This window comes from Mastomys coucha, unplaced genomic scaffold (genome assembly GCF_008632895.1).
Source record: "Mastomys coucha isolate ucsf_1 unplaced genomic scaffold, UCSF_Mcou_1 pScaffold15, whole genome shotgun sequence".
NCBI classification, from domain to species: Eukaryota; Metazoa; Chordata; class Mammalia; order Rodentia; family Muridae; genus Mastomys; species Mastomys coucha.
In genome coordinates this window covers 20,849,731-20,870,830 of record NW_022196897.1, presented here as the reverse complement: position 1 = coordinate 20,870,830, position 21,100 = coordinate 20,849,731, and the positions used below count along the sequence as shown (strand labels likewise).

At 50.3% G+C, this 21,100-nt stretch overlaps 2 protein-coding genes and 1 non-coding gene across 8 annotated transcripts in view; 1 reads left to right on the top strand and 2 right to left on the bottom strand.

The window, feature by feature from the left end:
- Lrsam1 (leucine rich repeat and sterile alpha motif containing 1) overlaps positions 1-21,100 on the top strand; it is a 45,609-nt gene that overhangs the window by 2,275 nt on the left and 22,234 nt on the right. For 3 of the 6 annotated variants that reach the window (XM_031369878.1, XM_031369877.1, XM_031369882.1), the window contains exons 2-15: positions 2,138-3,695; positions 4,008-4,220; positions 5,718-5,814; positions 6,805-6,861; positions 7,849-7,893; positions 9,261-9,338; positions 10,594-10,662; positions 11,488-11,572; positions 12,305-12,426; positions 15,123-15,213; positions 18,206-18,336; positions 20,056-20,085; positions 20,179-20,301; positions 20,592-20,731. In XM_031369878.1, coding sequence (XP_031225738.1) covers positions 5,743-5,814; positions 6,805-6,861; positions 7,849-7,893; positions 9,261-9,338; positions 10,594-10,662; positions 11,488-11,572; positions 12,305-12,426; positions 15,123-15,213; positions 18,206-18,336; positions 20,056-20,085; positions 20,179-20,301; positions 20,592-20,731 — 1,043 coding nt within the window. In that variant the 5' untranslated portion in view covers positions 2,138-3,695; positions 4,008-4,220; positions 5,718-5,742. The remainder of the gene's footprint in view (positions 1-2,137; positions 3,696-4,007; positions 4,221-5,717; positions 5,815-6,804; positions 6,862-7,848; positions 7,894-9,260; positions 9,339-10,593; positions 10,663-11,487; positions 11,573-12,304; positions 12,427-15,122; positions 15,214-18,205; positions 18,337-20,055; positions 20,086-20,178; positions 20,302-20,591; positions 20,732-21,100) is intronic. The other 3 variants (XM_031369879.1, XM_031369880.1, XM_031369881.1) reach the window with 3 other exon arrangements.
- Positions 1,237-3,571, bottom strand: Rpl12 (ribosomal protein L12). The gene is made up of 7 exons (XM_031369883.1): positions 3,418-3,571; positions 3,105-3,178; positions 2,587-2,685; positions 2,187-2,268; positions 1,699-1,785; positions 1,420-1,532; positions 1,237-1,290 (listed from the first exon to the last, which is right to left on the bottom strand). Exons 1-7 carry the CDS (start codon positions 3,452-3,454, stop codon positions 1,285-1,287), a joined length of 498 nt encoding a protein of 165 aa, XP_031225743.1. The 5' UTR covers positions 3,455-3,571; the 3' UTR covers positions 1,237-1,284.
- Positions 1,859-1,988, bottom strand: LOC116092716. Its single transcript, XR_004119439.1, has one exon. It is a non-coding gene; the product is annotated as a small nucleolar RNA SNORA65 (small nucleolar RNA).

Here is a 21,100-nt window from a genome sequence, read left to right as displayed (position 1 = left end):
CAGGGTAACCTTGTACTTAAGATCTACTGTGGCCACAATTATAGTCTGTGCCAAGAGCTTGCCTGCTCTGGTGGTGCAGTTGCTTGGTACTTTTAATGCAGACATTTTCTCCAAAAGAATTGGTTTCTAGAAGCTCATACCTTCACAGAACACATCACATATAAGGTGCTTTACTGAACTTGTAGAACAGTGACATTGATGCCTAGTTTGGACCTTGGTAACACCAACCCACACAGCACAAGGACCCAGGGACTAACCTTTATGGTAAAAAGGACTCTACAGGCAGCACAGGCTCTTTGACACCTCCCTCCTAGCCCCCAGAATAGATGGGTGAGCTAAAAGTGACTCAGGTCACTGTTGCATAAGCATGTCTGCTATCTATTTGGAATGGTTATGAACCACAACAAATGCTGGGGATCAAATTCAAGCTTTGTGTCCCAGGTTTGCTGCAGCCCTAACTGCATTGGGTTCCCCTAAAAATTTTATTGGAAGAAAAATTCAAGTCACCCTTAAAGCATTTTCCCTTGCTGGGCAGTAGTGGCACAATCCCAGCACTTGGGAGGCAGAGAGAGGTACAAGGAGTACAAGGTCAGCCTGGTCTAGTGAATTCCAGGGACAGCCAAGGCTACACAGAAACCCTGTCTCAAAAAACTGAAGTGGGGGTAGGGAAGCATTTTCCCTTGTATAAGTCAGTCATTGCCTTTGATCCTGGTTTAAGCTGCTCTTTTAACATGCCCTGCTGTACTACTCACATTTGTAATCAATTTTAGAGAATCTACCAAAAGTAACCTTCCCAATTCATAGAAAATGCCAAGGATTAATGCAATTGCCGTGTGTAGAACCCCGAGATCCCACCTGTACCTCCAAGATGGAGACAGATCTAGAGCAAGCTTTATTGTATTATCTGTGGGAAGACTCTGCCCAAGGCAGAGGTGACTCCCATACTTAATCCCAGCACTAGGGGATTTCTGAGTTCCAGGACAGCCAGGGCTACAGAGAAATCCTGTCTTGAGAAAAACAAAAAACAAAACTTCCTCAGTAAGATAAGACCATAGAATCTAAGAGCACCCCCTTCTCTGCACCTCTCTAACCATACCCACAGAAATGTGCCTTTCCTTCCAGGCTGCTCTGAGCCCTCACTGCCCCAGGACTTTGAATCAGTGCTTCCTAGATCCTGCTACTACCGTCATACTAAACATCCAAGAACCCTCCCCTGCCCCCAAAAAACAGCCAAGCTCATTGGTTATCAGATAGTCTTTTATTGAAATATTTTCTTGTTGCTTCTTAACTCTGTAGGAAAGGGAAGAAAAATTGTCAATCACAATGGTGAACATTAAGTACAAAGTTAATAATGCCCATGTAAAACACCAGGGGCAACAAAAGCCCAGCTTTCCCCCACTATAGTATGCAGTGACTTACAGCTGGGCACTCCACTGCACCACTGTTGATGTCATCTATGATGTCATGAGGGTGGCGGCCATCTACATTGCAGCCTACAGACTGTGCAGTACCCAGGATCTCCTTGATGGTTCCTATATTAAGAATGGTAACCTTTAGTTGCAGGGGACTGAGAATTCCAGAGTTCCATTGCAGGAACACAGGAAAAAAACATGGACCCATGGATAAAAATACTCCATCCAAATCTTGAACCTTCAACAGCAAAATGGCAGCCATCCAGAAAAAATAGCTTGCTCTTACCAGAAAGTTCTCTGGCCAAAGACCGGTGTCTCATCTGCCGGGCAATGCTGACAATCTCATCAAAAGTAATATTTCCACTGTGTTTAACTGCAGAAAGAAAAAAGGGCCTTTTACAGCTTCTGCCCTATCCTCTGAGACAAGATCATTCCACCTATTTCTAGGCTGTCCCCAGGCTTTCGGCACAGAGTCACCCACATGTAGGACAACCCTGTTTCCTAAAAGCTGGGGCTTACTGTCAGCTCACCACTGGATTGCACCAGCCAATAATACTGGTCAGGTGCAGTGGCGGGTGGCTAGGGCAGAACCAAATCCTCACCAGCAACACTATTTTTAGGCATGGAAGTAGATAAGCTTAAATTCCCAAGGCCAAGGGTGGAATGTCAGTTCCACACCCAGGAAAGGCAACAAACGGCCTAATGTGATCTCATTCCAACCCTAGGTCTCATGACATGGACAACACAAGCACTGGAGTGGAGGGATCTACGTACTGTTCTTCTGCTTCTTCCGGTCCCTTGGTGGCTCTTTGAGGGCCTTGATGATCAGGGCGGAGGCAGACGGCACCACCTCAATCTGCAGAGAGACTCAATATGAACACAGCCCAGGAAACCTTCAAACCTCCATCAGACTTGAATCCATAGCATAGTGGATTCATGCACCCTGGCACCCACCACCGACCTTCACAATCAACAGTGTTATAGCCTTCCTACAAAGATAAAACAAGGAAGGCGGACTTCTAATTTCTAGGCCAGCCTGGTCTACAGAGAAACCCTGTCTCAACACCCTCCCAAAAGATAAAACTGATTCACCAATACAGGGAGATCTTTGCAAAACCCATGATTCCTGAGGGCTGTTACCTCAACCCTCCCCCACACCAAGCAATGTAAATACCTGGGCCTGTCTGTTCTGGATGGTCAGTTTCACTGTAATTCTGAGACCTTTCCAGTCACCGGTGGCCTTGGCAATGTCATCACCAACTTTCTTTGGAGACTGTAGAAATAACGGCATTTGTTACCATGAATCCAAGGCCTTCAAGTTCACTGCTAGCCAGCCCTCCTCACCTTCCCACACGGGCTTTACATCTCTATTAAGACAACTCTGCAAGAAGGGCTAATGAAGCAAAACACTTTCTGCAGCACCGGGACACCCTCAAAGCTTTAAATACTATGTTCCCATGGGTTACACCCACGGAGTGTGCGCCTTTAAAGGTGCAGACTAGTGGCTGGGATTTAAGCTGCCTCAACTGGGCTGTGCCACGAACCTACAAGCACATGTTATCTCCGTTTTCCCACCTCCTGGCCCGCAACAGGCACATGGTGCACTCTTCTGACCTCCACAGAAACACGACCCTTATGGAGGCCAAGCGGCACGCACGTTACATGTCTACGGCTCTCAGTGGCGACACTTACCAGACCCAGAGGACCGATTTTAGGGGCCAAGGCGGATGTGGCGCCGACCTCGCCTCCGGTGCACCTCAAGTACACTGAGGAGAAAGCAAAATTGGAATTGTGCGTTGTGCGCCGCAGGCCGCCCTGCGCGCCGCCGTCGGGCCGCAGACCTCCCGGCCAGGCCTTACCCTAAGGCGCACAGGCTGCCAGAGCGTCGGAACTCCCTCCCCTTACACGCGAGGAAGACAGGGCCCAAGGGAGACCCGCCAGGCCCCGGGGCAGCACGCGGCGGAGAAGGCTCCGCCAGGAGCCCGGGCGCGGCGAGGGCACGCACCAACTTTGATCTCGTTGGGGTCGAACTTGGGCGGCATGGTGGAGGCGGCTGGTGTCGGATGAACCCGGATTCGGGACGACCGAAGAAAGTTGCACCGTTGCCTCCTCCGAGCCGAAAGCCGAAAAGACGGATGCTGCTCCGCCCACGCCGGATATAGGCGGAAAAGCTCGGCTCTCGCGATAACTGCTGGCTCCACCCAGTCTCTGGGCGACACCCTGGACGCCCTGTTTTTTATGGGCAGGAGTCTGCGGCTGAGGACTGCAGAGCTGGGTCTATGGGTGAGCTCGGGATTCGGGACGGGTAAAGGTTCGGAGCACCTTGCCTGGGCACAGAGTAGAAGGGCTGCGCCAGAGTTCCTGGTTCCTGATGTACTCCATGTTCCCTTCTCTTGAGGGTGACTCTGGAGCCCCTGGTCCCCAGCCCAGGGCCCCGCCCATCCCCTGAGGGACCTGCACCTGGCTTGAGGGACCCTAGTACCAATGCCACCCTAGTACCCTTCTAACCGGTTTGCGGTATGTGCATGTTAGTTACAGGAACAAACTATTCGCGTCTAATCACGGCTCTTAATTCTGCAATCCCTTGGTTTCTAGAATCTCGAGACTTTGTCATCCTGAGTTGCATGTCTTTCTGAAATTTAAAGTTTCGGTCCTCACTTCCTATGTTTGAAGGAGACCCAACTCCAGCTCAGCTTTTGGGGGCCTATGGTTTGTATCTGTGGCCAAGCCTTCAGAGTGACTGGCCTATCTTGAGGTCCACGCCAGAATCGGAACATCGGTGGAGGACCTCCCCATCCACAAAGCCAGGTTAGCCACTGGCCAGCTCTGCCAGGGAAGGATGGGTGTGGTTCTTCCCAGCCAAGCTGGACCGACAGGAAAGTTCAAACCAGAACTGAACGAGCCCTGTTGAGAATGTCAAGCCCTGTTGAGAATGTCGAGGGAAGGGGAATTGGGGGAGGGGGGGACGACGACGACAGGGGAGTAGTCATTGAAGAGAGTATTTGGAAATGTAGACCTGGAGGATAGGGGTGTGAAAGGGCTAGTCATTAGTGGACAGAAGTGTAAGTCATGGCCATCTGTAAGGGATGGACAGAGCTGTTTCTCATCGTTCCTCAGGAGTGCCTGCAAGTGAGTGAGGAGAGAGTCCTGAGCTGGCCCTGCAGGCCCAGCAACCTCCTCTGACAGCCCACGCCCAGGAACAGAGACCTAAAATCTCTAAGGACCAAATGTGTCCTCAACTGCAAGACTCTTCTAGCCCTTTTCTCCTTAGCAACTGTAATAATAGTCCTTGAATCCATTTGTCATGTGTGTGGTACCCTGTGGCAGATTATGACATAGACCTGACATACATGAAATCACTGAGCCCCACAGAGCCCAGCCTTGGCAACATTGCTCCATATTACAGATGAGGAAACCGGCTCCGACTGGTGACCTAAAGTGACACAGCTAATGTCTTAGGTGTCAAAGCCTATGCTGTTAGTTACACACTTGCTCCAGATGATTGTGTCCTTCCTGTTGCTGGCCCTTATACAGCAAGGAAGTTGCAGATTCTGGCCTAGCTATGGGCAGCCAGCTTCTGAATTCAGGACACAATGATGAACTTGGCTAAACTGGGAGGTCCAAGTTGCTGTGCAAGCTGCACAGGATCAGGACTTGAAAGGCGAGTGCCCCAGGCTGGTGTTTCCACAATCAGGTCCTATCACCAAAATGACTGAACTTACTGAGCACTGGATTCTCCACAGGGCTGTAACAAGATTCAAATGAGTAACAGCTGTAAGGGTGGTAAGGTGCCTGAAGGTTGCATTTTAATTTTTATTTAGCTCATAGATCTCTTTAGTCTTGATATAGTTGAGTTCCCCCAAGTCACAGCTACCTCCAGTTTGGTCTTGATGGTTCCATTCTGACAGTTTCCAGAGCTAGAAGTGACTCATCAGCTGAGTCGGTCAAGAGTCTTCAGAGAGCATCCTTGGAGGGTACCTGGGGAATCTTCCCTAGGTGGGGAAAATGGACTTAGCACTGGGAAGGTGATGCCAGCACCACAGAGGGCCAGTGGCAAAGTAGGCCAAGCCCAGAGCACTTGGCGTGTTTATGTTTTTTCCACTCTAGTCTGTGTTTATTGCTTTGTCAGTAAAACAAAATACTGGGTACTGCTGTGTGGGCTCAGGGCCCAGCTGGATGAGGCAGACAACCCTGCCCACATGGAACGCACAGTCTCACAGAGCAGCTGATGCATCTCTGAGCTGCCTGTCTGCAGGTTGGATGCAGTACAAGTTCCCAGGTGCTGATCTCTCTCCTGTCCTCCAGGGTCCAGAAGAACTCACACTGGAGGATGCCCCTCTTCTTTCGGAAGCGGAAACCCAGTGAAGAGGCTCGAAAACGCCTGGAGTACCAGATGTGTCTGGTAAGGCACAGTGTATTGTCTCTGGCTCCTCGGTTCCCCTTTGCACCCCAAAATGTCTCCAGGGGTGCTTGCTCTGCCTTCCATCCACTGGGAATGCCCTTCCTCACAGGATGAGTGCAGGGCACTACCTGTTGGTTTTTTTCCCTGCTGGACCTCAGTCAGTCACTGGGGCATGGAAGGAGGCTGTGGCTGTGGCCCCTACCAACTCCTTACATATATGGGGTTTTCCCTTATTCTCTCCATTTTACAGTTATGTTTTACCTGAATGCTTTTTTTTTTTTTTGAAGTCCTGGGAACTCAGGGTGGTAGCTTATACCTGTGATTCCAGCCTTTGGGAGGCCAAGGCAAGAAGATTGCTGCAGGTTCAGTGCTATGGAGGGCTACATAGTGAGTTCCAGGTCAGCCTGAACTATAGAGATCCTCCCTTGCAAAAACAGCCTCAATTGCAGAAGGTATCACCAGGAGATGCATTGCTGCATGTGCTTAGGCAGTACCTCACCCAGCCACTGGTGGGCAGAGCTAAAGAGCAAGATTCCAGGAAGGTAATGCAGAGAGCCAACAACAACAAAAGCCAAAAAACAAAACAAACAAACAAACAAACAACAACAAACCACTTCAAGGCTGAAAAACCATAACCAGTTACCACTAATCTTTTTTTTTTTTTTTCGATTTTTGAGATAGGGTTTCTCTGTGTAGCCCTGGCTGTCCTAGAACTCACTCTGTAGACCAGGCTGGCCTCAAACTCAGAAATCCGCCTGCCTCTGCCTCCCAAGTGCTGGGATTAAAGGCGTGCACTACTGCCCAGAAATTTGACCCTTTCAAAAGGGTCAGAAAAGCTTTCCTCTGGAAGCTGTGCAGAGAGCTAATTCTTGGGAGACACAAGCAGGAGGACAGAAGTTGGAGGCCAGTTTTGTCTACATGATGAGTTTGAAGCTGCATGAGACCCTGCCTCAAAAACATTTCATTTAAAAAACATCTTTTTCTCCTCAGGCAAAAGAAGCTGGGGCAGATGACATTCTTGACATCTCTAAGTGTGAGCTCTCTGAGGTAAACCGAGGATGGTGCAGGCTGTAAATTTAATCTGTCCTGTTTTCTTGGAAAAAAACAGATGTGGAATGAGACTTTCAAAATGGCAGAAGTAAAAGACCGGCAGGTAGCTCCACCAATGAAATGCTGGCCCTGTAAGCATGAGGACTTCTCTGGGGCTTGCTAGCCAACCATCCTAGCTGAGTCAATGAACTCTATGTTCACTGAGAGACTGTCTGGAAACACAGATAGGGAGTAGGACGCTCGATGTCTGCCTCACCTTTGTGCAGACACATCCAGAAGCACTAATTAAAAGATGTTCCTGCCGGGCAGTGGTGGCGCATGCCTTTAATCCAGTACGTGGGAGGGGAGGCAGAGGCAGGGAGATTTCTGAGTTCAAGGCCAGCTTGGTCTACAGAGTGAGTTCCAGGACAGCCAGGGCTACACAGAGAAACCCTGTCTCGAAAAACCAAAAAAAAAAAAAAAAAATCCTTATATCGTGTTCTTTTCCAAAAGAATTGTCCTCAACATAACTTCCAAAAGTCAGGGCCTACTTAGAGAGTGAGCCAGGTGGAGTGGAATACAACTTTATTCCCAGCATTCCATTCACAAGGCAGAGGTAGAGAGTCTGAGGTCAATCTGAGCTACATAGTAAAGCCCTGGAGAGTTTGCCAAGCATGCAAGAAGCCTGGCGTTCAGTCCCCAGTACTGTGGGGGGGGGGGGGGGGGGGGGGGGGGAGATACAGCTACAGATTCCTGAGGAGCTGCAAGAGCAGACTCTCCACCTGTTGATGGTTCCTGGTACCACAGAGTAAGTAGGCCAGAGCAGGCTGGGCAGTGTCCTGCCAGCCGACTGGAAGGGAGCTGACAACACCCCCGGCTCCCCTCTTTCAGAGCCCTCTCCTAGCTCAGCACTGTGATTAGTCACCTCCCAAGGCCAGTGCCACAGAGAGAGAGGTGAGACAGTGGCAGGCGATGAGGCCCTGACCCCTCTTTGTCTTGTCTTAGATTCCATTTGGGGCTTTTGCAACGTGCAAAGTTCTACAGAAAAAGGTGAGCAGAGTCTTGTTCAGAAACTCACTTGCTAAATGTCTGCTTGGGGGGAACCACATGGGACTTAGAGGAACCATGGTCCCCGAAGCCACTGTCCTTCTCTCTGACCCTTCCGCCCTGCAGGAGAAGTTGTCACAGTTAGGAGAGCAGGCTCTGGGGTTGGACAACTCCAGGCTGCTCCGGATTCGACCTTTCACTAGCTCTGTGACTTAAATAGTTTCCTTACATGTTCACACCTCTATTTCTTTCTTTTATTAACTTTTTTTTAAAGATTTTTTTTTATTTTATGTATGTGAGTACACTGTAGCTGTCTTCAGGCACACCAGAAGAATACATCAGATCCCATTACAGGTGGTTGTGAGCCACATGTGGTTGCTAGGAATTGAACTCAGGACCTCTGGAAGAGCAGTCAGTGTTCTTAACCACTGAGCCATCTCACCAGCCTTCTTATTAGCTTTTAGTATTTTCTTTGTATGGATATTTTGCTTGCATGTTTATCTGTATCACACACATATGTGGAGCCTGGGGAGCCCAGAGCCTATCAGATCTCTAGAACTAGAGTTAGAAAATGGTTGTGAGCCACTGTGTGGATGCTGGGAATCAAACCTGAGTACTCTGGAACAAACCAGTTAGTGCTCTTACCTGCCGAGCCATCTCCAGCTCACACCCCAGTTCCTTCATCTGTGGAATGAAGAAGGCACTTATAGCTGTGTCTTGGTATTGTGAGTTAAATAGAGAAGAGAGTCTACCTCCCCCAGGCCTCCACCAGTGCCATTAATATAAAGGACACTTAGTGTGTTCTGGCACTCCCCCTGTTAGAAGGAAATGAAAGTGTTTTCAGAAGATCGTTCTAGGCTTTGCATACAGGTGGATACATGTGTGCTCCTTGCCAACAGTGTAGTAAATTCTTACATCTGAAACAGCAGAGCAGGAGTTAATGTCTAACAAATATAGCCATGGTTGACACAGGCTGAGTATCGGACTATGTGACAGCCTGGGCTAAACATTATTTGTCCATTTAGCTTCTTAGTTGTCATGACTGCCCTTGAAGAAAGGCTCTACTCTAGTTTCCATGAACCAGAAAAGGCTAAGCTCCTGTTAGCTGACCCCATCTCAGAATCAAAGGATAGTTAGACTCCCAGACTCCCTTTCACCCTAGAAATTTCAGCCCTCTGAGTCAGGTTCAGAAGTGCCCATGACTCTAACATCTCCCTCATTGTGGGTCTAGTTGAACAAAGGTTCAAGGAGCACAGCACAGCTACCCTGTGCCCTGTGCCCTGTGCCAAGCCACTTACCTCGCCCTTAGCCTTCCTGCCTGCTGTTCTTCTGCAGCCTGACTACTCTCTCTCTCTCATCTTTCCTTCCAGGTGTTGATTGTCCATACAAACCACCTCACCTCCCTGCTTCCCAAGTCCTGCAGCCTCTTGAGCCTTGCCACCATCAAGGTACTAGGCATCCTCCAGGCATCAGGAACTGGGGTCCAGGTGTCAGCTGTGCCCCTACACCCTCCCTGAGTGTTCTCTGTTAAAGTTTACACCAAATGGTCCTCATAGACTGGTCAGTGTGGTGTTTGAGCAGCGTGCATTTCTCAGAACTACAGTGTGCATGGTTGGTAAAGAGAGGGCAACTTGACTTCTCAGTGACCTTCGTGGGCTCCCTCCTGCCTGTGGCCCCCTCCTGGACATGGTAGAATCATAGTATAGTTCCAACAGCCTTGGGTTGTTCTGTATGAAAGTGAAGCTAGTAAGGGTGGGTCCTACCCTAAGAGTAAAGGCTAAAAACACACACTCTTCCAGCACCAGCTCCGACAGGTGGGGTTGGGGTAGCTTTTGCTCCATGGTGATTCTTTTGTTTTTAAGAAGTGGTCTCACTATGCAGTCCTGGCTGGCCTAGAACTGGCTGTGCTCACTTCACCAAGCTGATTTCCTGCTCATGCCCCTGGCCTTGCATAATTTTTATAGTCAGTAAAAAGAGAATATTGAAGCCAGACATGGTAGCACATATGTGCAATCCTGAGCACTGGCAAAGAGGCTGAGGCAAGAGGATCGATCTAGCCTAGGCTACATTGTAAGAGCCTCTCTGTAAACCCTAAAAGAAGAAGACGACTATGAGCTGGTGAGCAGCTGGAGCTGGGTGTGCTGGCACATCCCTTTAGTCCCAGCAGAGGTGATCAGATCTCTGAGTTCAAGGTTAGCCAGGACTACATACTGAGACCTTGTCTCAAAAAAGGGGGATGAGGGGTAGGGGCTGGAGAGATGGCTCAGAGGTTAAGAGCATTGAATTCAAATCCCAGCAACCACATTGTGGCTCACAGCCATCTGTAATGGGATCTGATGCCCTCTTCTGGTGTGTCTGAAGACAGCTGCAGTGAACTCACATAAAATAGTAAAAAAAATCTTTGGGGAAAAAAAGGGGGGCTGGGCATGGTGGTATAAACCTTTAATCCCAGCACTCAGAAGCTAGTGGATCTCGGAGTTTGAGGCCAGACTGATCTACAGTGTGAGTTCCAGGACAGCCAGAGCTATGTAGAGAGCCCATCTGAAAACACTAACAAACAATAATATATAAAAGATGAGATAGGATGCTGACTGGTGGGCAAGAGGAAGGGATATCATGAAACTGCCAGGTATGAGGTGGCCTTCTCCCCTGTCAGCTGCTCTGGAGTCTGGGATTTGAAGACCTGACATGTTTATTCTGTAGGTTCTGGATCTCCATGACAACCAGCTGACAGCCCTTCCTGATGACATGGGGCAGCTGACAGTCCTGCAGGTAAGGCTGCAAGGCATAGGGATGTTCTGATGTGCTGTCAGCAGTGGGCCCTGGCTTTGCTTGGCATCAATGCCTCCTGGCCATGAGAGTCTTCCAGGACTCAGCGTATACTCCATAGAATTTCATGGCTTCATAGCTTCAGCTTCTCCCCCCCAAAACAAATACCTTGTGGGCCTCCATCTTAAAGACAGATTCTAGGGACTATAGAGATGGCTCAGTGGTTAAGAAAACAGGCTACTCTTACACAAGGCCCTGGTTGGGTTCCCAGTGACTACATGGGAGCTCACAGCCATCTGTTGTAACTCCAGTTTCAGAAGATCTACTGCCTTCTCCTGTTCTCTTCAGGCACTGCACACAGGTGGTGCACTTACGTGTAGGCAGTACACAGAAAAGTAAAATTTTAAATATTGATTTAAAAGGATAAATTCTGTACACTCCAGGCTCCCTGGTGCTTTGTCTGTAGCTGTTTCTGCACTGTGCTTGACTTGGGGCTAGCCCTGAGCTAGACATCCCCATTGCTCACCCATAGAAACCATACCACAGTCCTTACACCTTTCTCCCTCCACATTGGTCCATGTGATTCCTAGGCATCCTGCATTAGTATTGATGTTGAGCCCTCAAGTAGGAGTGTGTCCAAGGCTTGGACATGTGACTTAAACCTCAATTCTCTCATGTCTTAAATGGGACCACCGCAACATACACATCCTTCTTGGGGCTGCTGGAAGAAATAAGGGCAGGCATATTCAGCACCTGAGGGAACAGGGCTGAGCGTGCAGACACTACTGTTGTCCCATGGGGGGCTCATGTCACTGTTGTCTTTCTTAGGTATTGAATGTGGAAAGGAATCAACTCACACATCTCCCTCGCTCTATTGGGAACCTGTTGCAGCTCCAGACCCTCAATGTAAAAGGTGGGGACACAAAACCCTGTCCACGCCATCCTCAGGCAGCTCCAGAGTCAGGCCACTGAGTGTGAGAGCAATGCTGCAGGCCAGACTGACCTCCTGCTAGATCAGTGTGTCTCCATGGCAACCAAAGGCAGTATGTCTATAAAGAGTTCCATGACCCTCAGAATCAGAGACTACAGCCCATCGTAGTGCCAGATAAGCTAAGTGATAGGAAAAGGGTATAGTAATGAGCAAGACAGAAGGAGGTGCTGCTGCAGTGGCTTCTTGTGGCTTGGGACTCTGACTACGGCTGGCCACATGACTGTGGCTGGCCTGACAAGTCCTTGAGGCAGGCAGAAGATGGGGTTTGCCCAGCTAACATGAGGAAAGTGATGCTCAGAGAGCAGTGGCTTACTCAGGAACACCCCCCAGCCCCCCAGCCCACAGTGAGGTAGTGACTAGCCAGGTGCCAAGGTAGTGTTCTCATCCTCCAAAGAGGAATTTCCTCACTGCCCAAGTTCTTCATCATTCTCTTACTGCCCCTGGCCTCTCTGCACAGTGCTAGCTCACCCTGTGACTGATGGGAGACAGTGGTGCTGTATTACAGAGAAAAGGCCCTGGAGGGTAGGAGAAGGGAAGGCCAGGTACCCTGAGTTGCTCAGCTACGAAGCAGTGCCAGCCTCTCAGCCCATCCTCTGGGTCCTCTGGATGGCAGGAGGCTCTGAGGCACTGAGTTTGCCATCTGGGTCTCTGCAGACAACAAGCTGAAAGAGCTTCCTGACACCCTGGGGGAGCTGCGGAGCCTGCGTACCCTCGACATCAGTGAAAATGAGATTCAGAGACTTCCCCAGATGCTGGCACATGTGCGGACTCTGGAGGTGAGGCAGGGGCATTCTGTGCTGCTTACCAGAGCCGCCCTCTCTTTCTGAGCGCCAGGTCCCAGAGACTCAAGTGGAGCTTGAGAATTAGAGACACTCAGGTGGGGATGCTGTGTCTTTGTCATGGCTGGGGGGAGGGGGGGTGCTTAAGGCCAAAGTGAAGGAGACCAGATGAATCCAGAAGTGTCCCACTCTATGGCTTCAAGCCAGACTTTAAAGAGGAGTGACCTTTGGGACACAGCCATGGAAATGGGCACATCCTGTGGAGAGAGCAGGGCAAAAAGAGGCAAGAAGTAATCATAGACTGGGCTGGGGCAGGAAGGGATGAGGCCAGAAATTACTATGCCTGGATTCGAGAAGCCTAGAAGAGAGGGATAGGGTTGGGCGGGGGAGATGTAGAGATGTGGGCTTCAGTGTGACAGGGTAGAAACCTTGTCTCATCAGGGTACAGGGCAGTGGGTAGGATGAGCATATCGGGAGACTCCATATGAGTCATCTCAGGGTGATACAACTAAGCTCCCCACAGCAGGCAGCTCAGAGAAGAACTCCATGTCCTCACTACCTGGAGGAGGCTCCAGATCCTAGTGTCAGTAGGGTTGGCTCCTTTTGAGGCCTTCTGCAGGTGGGCTCTGCATGTTTGTGTCAAATCTCCTCTTTCTTAAAGGACTCTGCCAACCCAGCCACCTTCCCAGCCCCCTCACTGGCACTGTGTGAGCCTGGGCCTGTGCTAGCTCCTTGAACCCTCACAGAACCCCTGTGAGGCGTATCCTGTTAGACTTCACCAATGAAGAAACTAGGGCTAGGCAGTGGTAGTGCGCACCTTTAATCTCAGCACTTGGGAGGCAGAGGCAGGTGGGTTTCTGAGTTTGAGGCCAGCCTGGTCTACAGAGTGAGTTCCAGGACAGCCAGGGCTACACAGAGAAACCCTGTCTCAAAAACGAAACAAAACAAAACAAAAAAGAAAAGAATAGGAACTTATCTGTCACAGAGATAACAACCTGACTGAGCACCCCCAGCCCTCCCTCCCCCTTCTTTTGGTGAATCACCTCTATTAAGCTAGCCTGAAGAGCAGCAGTGTCTGGGGAAGTGGCAGGTGAGCAGAGGTAGCAAGTCTGTCTGGTGCCCATCACAAGGTGGTGAAGCATGCATGGTGTGCTTTGTGTCTTCCTCTGCCTCCCGGAAGAATGTTCTATGCTGACAGGAACTCCTGACTGTGTAGCCCAATTCAGTGGCCGTTAGCCATGTACCACTCTTGAGCATTTGAAATGTGCCTGGTTTGACCAGAGAACTAAATGGTGATATTGAGTCTTTATTAAGTCACAGATAATCACAGGTGCTTTGCAGTTACCCTATGTGTTTGCGCTGCTCAGAGCACATCCCTGGTCCTGAAACTATTCTGAGGTACTAAGAGTTCTAAAGGACTGGGGATGTGGCTTAGTGGGGGAGCACCTGCTAGCATGCTTGAGTCCCAGCACTGCAACAGCAGAAGCTCATGTGGGACTCATTTCCCAGCCATGCCTTTAAAAACCTCTTGGGAGCCTCTAGGCTCCTTGGGCAGACCTTTCCTCAGGGAGAGAACACGGGGTTGTTAATGGCCACAGTGTGTGCCAGCTCCATCCAGTGCTGTCCTGTTACCTACAATACTTTGTGTCAAATAAGAGATGCTGTGTGGGACACTCAGAAAGTTACAGCCAGCACACCCAAGTAACCTCTTTAGGATACACAGCAGACTGTACTCTGGGGTTTAAAGCCAGGCTGAGTGTCTCTCAAGAGACAGAATCCATGGCTACTCCTCCCCACAGATAATAGAAATGTTATCATCTGTGCTGGTGCCAAGAACGAGTGGCTACCAAGCCAACATGTGGCTCATATGTGACCCTAACTAATTAAAACTGAAGTGAGGGGTGCATGTGACAGGGCACACCTGTAATCATGGCACTTGGGAGGCAGAGGCAGGAGGACCACAAGTTCAGTGCAGCCTGGACCACAGAACAAGATCTTATCTCAAGGGAAAAAAAAGTGGGTCTGGGGCAGTGACTCAGTGGGGGGAGTGCTTGCAAAGGACCTGGACTTGATCCCTAGAGCCAGTGCTGTAAAAGCCCGGTGCCTGCAATCCCAGCCCAGGGAAGATGGAGACAGGTGGGTCCCTGGGCCTCACTAGCCAGCTAACCAAGTTCCAGGCCAGTGAGAAACCATCTCAAAAAGCAAAGTGGGCCAGGTAGTGGTGGCGCATGCCTTTAATCCCAGCACTTGGGAGGCAGAGGCAGGTGGCTTTCTGAATTTGAGGCCAGCCTGGTCTACAGAGTGAGTTCCAGGATAGCCAGGGCTACACAGAGAAACCCTGTCTGGAAAATCAAAAAAAAAAAAAAAAGTGAATGGCCCCTAATGATAAACACTCAGGCTCTCCCCTGGCCCTCAACACATACACACATGAAGGCACTCACACACAATGCAAAAAATGTAAATGCCCACATGTAACTTGCAGCCACCATACTAGGCAGTGTGGCCCAGAGTCCACATGGTAGCCACCACACTTCACCAATGCTAACAAATGTCACCCAGATGGGGTTCATGCTCTTTAAATCTGGCCTTCTCTGCTCCCTCGGTGCTCCTTATAGGCAGGGGAGACAGTAAGCTAACAGAACCTGGTGACTTTCAACTGAACACTGTAAAGAAGGGGTTCCCTGTGTCCACAGACGCTGAGTCTCGACGCCTTGGCAATGGTCTACCCCCCACCAGAGGTGTGTGGTGCTGGCACTGCGGCCGTGCAGCAGTTCCTCTGCAAAGGTAAAAGCAGGCCACTCCCAGTGGCCATTCCCTGCCACCAGGATGGGGACAACAGAGACTAGCTAGTACAGGCTGCCTGGCTGGAGGTCAGGGTCCTGTGAGGGAAACCGGTACAATGAGCAATCACAAGGATGTGAGCACCCAGGCTGAGCCTAGGAGAGCAGAGTTGGGCATTGGCTTAGTTTAGGGCTGGGGAAGGCCTGTGTGAAAAAGCAGCTGACACCGGAGGGCCAGGCAAAGAGACTGTGTTTCTAGCCCAGAAGCCAGTGTTAAGGGGCCTAGAGGAAATAGGAGAGCCTGAAATATGGAGAGAGGGCCAGTGTAGCTAGGGTGCTGGAGGCCATGGAGCAAAACTATGGGGAGGGAGCAATGTCCAGCAGAAGAGCTGGTTTCACAAAGATTGCATCATAAAGTAAGAAGAAGAAACATATCGTAAAGGAAAAGGCGAGAAGAGAATGGAGAACAGCAAGCTAGGCAGGCCCCTGGGACCACCTACAGGAGACCCCGGTGGCCTGAGCTTGGAGCAAGAGCAAGGTTAAGCATCACTAGGGACTAAAACTTAGGGGCCCCGTTGGTCTAGGACCAGGAGGGAGCAGCCTCAGCTGTTGTCAGCTATGGCTCCTGTCACTTGGGACAGTTTCAGGTTACAGCCTGTGGTCATGTGACTTATTCATGGTGCCAAGTACAAGGAAGGATGATCTTTTCAATGAGCAAAAGATGCCAGATCTACTGTTCTGGAGCTGTAGGTAGGCCATAGAACACAGAGCACTCACCTGGTATATAAGGCCCTAGATTCTATCCCCTGAGGAAAGACCCAAACCTGATATCTTCCTAAATAGGAGGCAGACAGCGCCAGCAGTAAGGCTGATAAGCCTTTGAGTTAACTGAAAGTTCCCTTCAAACAGTGCCTTTTAGGGGAAAAGGTCAATCATCAAGTCTTTGCGGTGTGTACCTAAACAATAGGACTTAGTTTTATTTGTATTCTGACTTATAATTATACCAACTTATTATATTGGCCTTGAACTTACGATCCTCCTGAGTGCTAGGGTTGTAGTTGCACTCCACTGTTTGGGTCCTTCAGAAGCACATTCCCCAGGACTGGAGAGATAGCTCAGTGGTTAAGAGCACTGGCTGCTCTTTCTAGAGGACCTCTGTTCAATTCCCATCACTGACATGGCAGCTCAAGTTCTAGGAGATCCAATGCCCTCTTGTGGCCTCTAAAGGCACCAGCCACACACACAGACACAGAAAATACTCAGACATGTAAAATAAATTGTTCAAATAATAATAAAATTAAAATGTAAACAAACAGCCAGGCTCCAGTGTCTACTCAATTCAGTAATTGCATTAAGAGTTCATGGAGAGTGGGGCAGTGGTGGTGCACACCTTTAATCCCAGCACTTGGGAGGCAGGGGCAGGCGGATTTCTGAGTTCAAGGCCAGCCTGATCTACAGAGTGAGTTCCAGGACAGCCAGGGCTGCACAGAGAAACCCTGTTTCAAAAAGACAAGTTCCAGGTCAGGCTATGGTACCTGACAGATGCAGTTCAGCTGCTATGTGTTGGCTGCTGTACATGAAGCCCTAAGTTTGAGCCCCAGTACCACATAATGTGTATGTAGCAGCCGAGACCTATAATCCTAGCACCCCAGAGGAAGCAGCAGGTATATAGTACACACCAGCCTGAGACATTTGAGACCCCGTTTCCATGTAAATAACTAATAAACTATTGCTGGGTATGATAATGAGTACTTGGAAAGGCAGGGTTATGTATTGAGTTCAAGGTTGACCCTGTCTCCCTCTCCCTCTCCCTCTCTGTATGTTGTCAGTGTCTGTTCAGGCTGAGCATTCAGGCCCTCAACTCAGTTTCCTGACTACAGAAAGGAAGCCATGTTGTGGACAACTGTTCACAGCTTCACTGTCCCCAGCAGCAGTGCCCAGCAATGGGAGAGTAAATGAACTATTTCATACTTACATGCGAACACCACACCACATTGAAAAGAGCAAACTGCTTACAGCAAGCTGGAAGAGTCTCTGCAGGAGAGTAGAGGGAGAGACAGGCACTGGGAAGTATGCTTGTGCCAGGCAGCCCCTGCCTCTGAGCCAGCACCACCCCTGGCTTGTAAGGGTGTGTTTGCCTTTAAACGTTCTTCCAGCTGTAGCAGAGCAGTTGTCTAGGATACATGAAGCTCTGGCTTCAGTTCCTAGCTGCTAAAATAAAAGAAAAAAAATTTTCTGGGTAGAGTAGGATACACCTATAATGTTTACATACCTGGGGAGACAGATGTGGGAAGATTGTGCATTTGAGGCCAGCCTGGGCTACCTACTGAGAGTCAGCACCAAAGTAATGTTTTAAGATCCTCTAATGTTGGGCTTGGTGCTTAAGAGCACTGACTGCTCTTCCAGAGGTCCAGAGTTCAATTCCCAGCAAGCACATAGTGGCTCACAACCACCTGTAATGGGATCCAATGCCCTCTTCTGGTGTATATGAAGACAGTGACAAGTGTACTCACATAAAATTAAAAAAAAAATCCTCTAATGTTTATATAAGCAATAAACATAAAAATAAAGAAGTAAATATGCATATCCTAAGTACAGAGCTCAAATACACATGCCATCATCCATTTCCCTCCCTAGGGGATTGAACTTGGGCCCTCACACAGGGTAGACAAAGGCTCTACCACTTAGTACATCCCAGCCCGTTTTTCTTTTTCATTTTGAGGGACAGGGTCTTGCTGTTACTCAGGCTGGCTTTGAACTTGCTCTGTAGCCCTCAAAAGCTTAGAACTTGCAGTTATCCTGGTTTCTGAGTAGCTGGGATTATAAGCCTGTGTCACCAGGCCCGACACTAAGCAGTATCCATCAGGCAGCAGGGCAGCCGAGCTCAAGGAGATGAGAGTGGACTGAGCCAGCAAGGCAGCTGCAGCAAGGGAAAGCGCGGATGGCAGGAGCCAGCAGCTGGGTCTCCTGGCCAGCCGGTGCCTCTTCCTCCCCAGAGTTAGGACTGGACTATTACCCACCTTCTCAGTACCTGCTGCCAGTTCTAGAGCAAGATGGAGCAGAGAACTGCCAGGATAGCCCCGATGGACCCACAAGCAGGTTCTCCAGGGAAGAGGCTGAATGGCAGGTAAGATGAACTACCTGCGTGGGGGGCCAGCATGGGTGTGTCTGGGGGCGTGCCTGGGACGGGCCTGCGTGGGCAGCCCTGCATGAGAGGCTAGCATGGACACGGGCCTGCAATGGGCATTGAGGGCTGCCAGCATAAGAAGTGTTCAGAGCTGTGCCCACAGGCTCAGTGACCACAGCTGCCCCAGGTCACCAGTTCACCACGCATCAGCTGTCCAGGTTTCTTCTCTGTTCCCTGAACAAACCTGTCTCCACAGCATCTTAGGGCAAGCCACTCCCACCTGGAACTCTTCCCTGCTCACACTTCAGTTTTCATCTTATCTTAGTAATTTTTTATTTTGTTATATTTAGCCAACGGTGATCTTAAACTTTAAAACTTTACTATTACTCTGTATGTGTGTATGTGTGTGTGCACCTACTCTGGCACACATGTTGGGGCCAAGGACGACTTCGTACGGTTCTCTTCTGCTCTTTAGTGGGTTCTGGTTGACCATGGGCCATCAGGCTTGTGTGAAGCAGTTTGCTGGTGCCGAGCCATCTCGCCAGTCTTTCTCTGTATTTTAATTTTTTAAAATCTATTTTGGGGAGAAGGAGGAATACACATGAACACCTCAGGAGTCAGTCCTCTCCTGCCACACTGTGGGATCTAGGGATCAAGCTCGGGTCACCAGGCTTGGCGGCAGTAGCCACATCACTGGCCCTGATTCTCAGTGTAGACAGTGTGTCCTGTGATCATCACCAGCCTTAGTCAGACCTGCTCTGGGTGCTCCGTGCGCTTCCTGTTGCCCTGGCAGCACTCCACAGTGCTGAACTCAGCAAGGATTGCGTGCTAAACAATCCATCCCCACTGCTTGACCAAGCTTCAGGGGAGCCAAGCGTATGTCTGGATGGTTCCTTTTCTCTCCGGTGCTTTCTGACTACAAGCCACTCAGTGGCCTGGACAGCCCCATCCATGACTCCTGTCTAGTGAAGGGGACACAGGTCAGCACGAGTGGCAGGAAGGCTTTCGATGTCCCCAGCTGTGGGCCAGCACAGCACAGGAAATGGGGGGGGGGGGCTTGGCAGAGTTTGCCATAGTCATCTGGACATACCTGCTACTGCAGCAGGCAGGCCCTGCCTCTGCCACCTCTGCTCTCATCCCAGCTCACAAAACAGGTCTCTGATGGCCGTGGGTGGGAACTCCAGCTGCCTGCGGTATAGCTTCAGTCTCCCAGAGAGCCTTTCACTGCTTTGCCATTGTTGATGGGAATGTACCTGCGACTGTCTCTAAGCAGTTAATGGAAATTGGACAGGGAAGAGGAGACTAAGCGGGAACACTGTGCCTTTCATTCTTGAACATCCGCAGTGCCTGTTGGGCCCTGTCTGAATTATCCTCCACTTTTCTCTATAGAGTAATTCTTCAGGAACCTATACAGTACCTTTGTGTTCGCAGAGATCTGGGCGGCCAGAGTTGGTGGTACTGCAGTATGTTACACAGATAGCCAGGGAAGCGGATGACCCCTTTTTTAATCTTTCTGGAGCCCCGGGCCACCTGCCCAGCACTGCCTTCCAGAGCTATCTTGGAGGACTCCTTCCTTCCTGTGGTGTCAGCACACGGTGGTTCTTGCTCTGGAGCCAGGACCTTTTGTCAGCTCTCCTCCTGTGAGGCAGGTTGGGTGCGCTGTGGTGCAGTGGAAACCACGGCCACTGACCTGGCTTCACCTCTGCTCTTCCTCCCCAGAATCGGTTCTCTGACTACGAGAAGCGAAAGGTAAGAGCTTTCTCCTGCCCCTTCCTTCTCCCTGAGGATTGCAGCTCCTCAGAGACATGTGGGGTGGCTTCTGTCTGCCTCCTGTTCCCACAGGAGCAAAAGATGCTGGAGAAGCTGGAGTTCGAGCGGCGCCTGGACCTCGGGCAGCGGGAGCATGCTGAACTGCTGCAGCAGAGCCACAGCCTCAAGGACGAGATCCTGCAGACGGTCAAGCAGGTGTGTGGCCACACAGCAACCTGCCTGGGACCCAAGTCTGCAGCCTCCTGGGATAGGCCCTGGCTCCTGGGAGGTGACAAAACGGGATTACTCTGTCCTGCCATCCTCTGGAAGCAGGAATAGAGGCCCTGACTAGATATCCTGGGCAGTGTTCTGAGCACAGTGGACACAGGAGGGACCAGCCCAAGATCACAAAGGAACCTGCCAAGTGAGATAGGAATTTTATTCTCCTCCAGTCAGAATCCCTAATGTGCCTACATGTGGGATCCCTGTGTCTCCCCCCACTGCAGGAGCAGACACGGCTGGAGCAGGGCCTGAGTGAGCGCCAACGCTGCCTGGATGCAGAACGACAGCAGCTGCAGGAGCAGCTCAAGCAGACAGAGCAGAGTATCGCCAGCCGCATCCAGAGACTCCTGCAGGACAATGAGAGGTCAGTCCTGGCCAGCCCCCAGTGTGCCGTCCGAGGACCAGGGTCTCTCCTCAGTCTTCATCCCCGCCCAAGCTTTCCTCTGCTGGGATCCAAGAAAAGTGTTTCAGTCTGGGTTGCAGAAAGCCTGCCTTGGGGATTACAGAATGGGATTCTGTCACCAGACTGCTGACCCCACAGCTCACTTCCCTTCTGTGTGTCAGCAGGCAATCATTGCACCCTTCCTGCATTTGGCTTCCAAGTAGCCTGTTGCCTAAGGTCAGCCACTCACCCTATACTATAGGCAGCAAACTATCTTATGTAGAACAGACTATCTAATATAGGAACTTCATGACGGGATTGGAGAGAGCGGGGCCAAGTAGAGATCTCAAG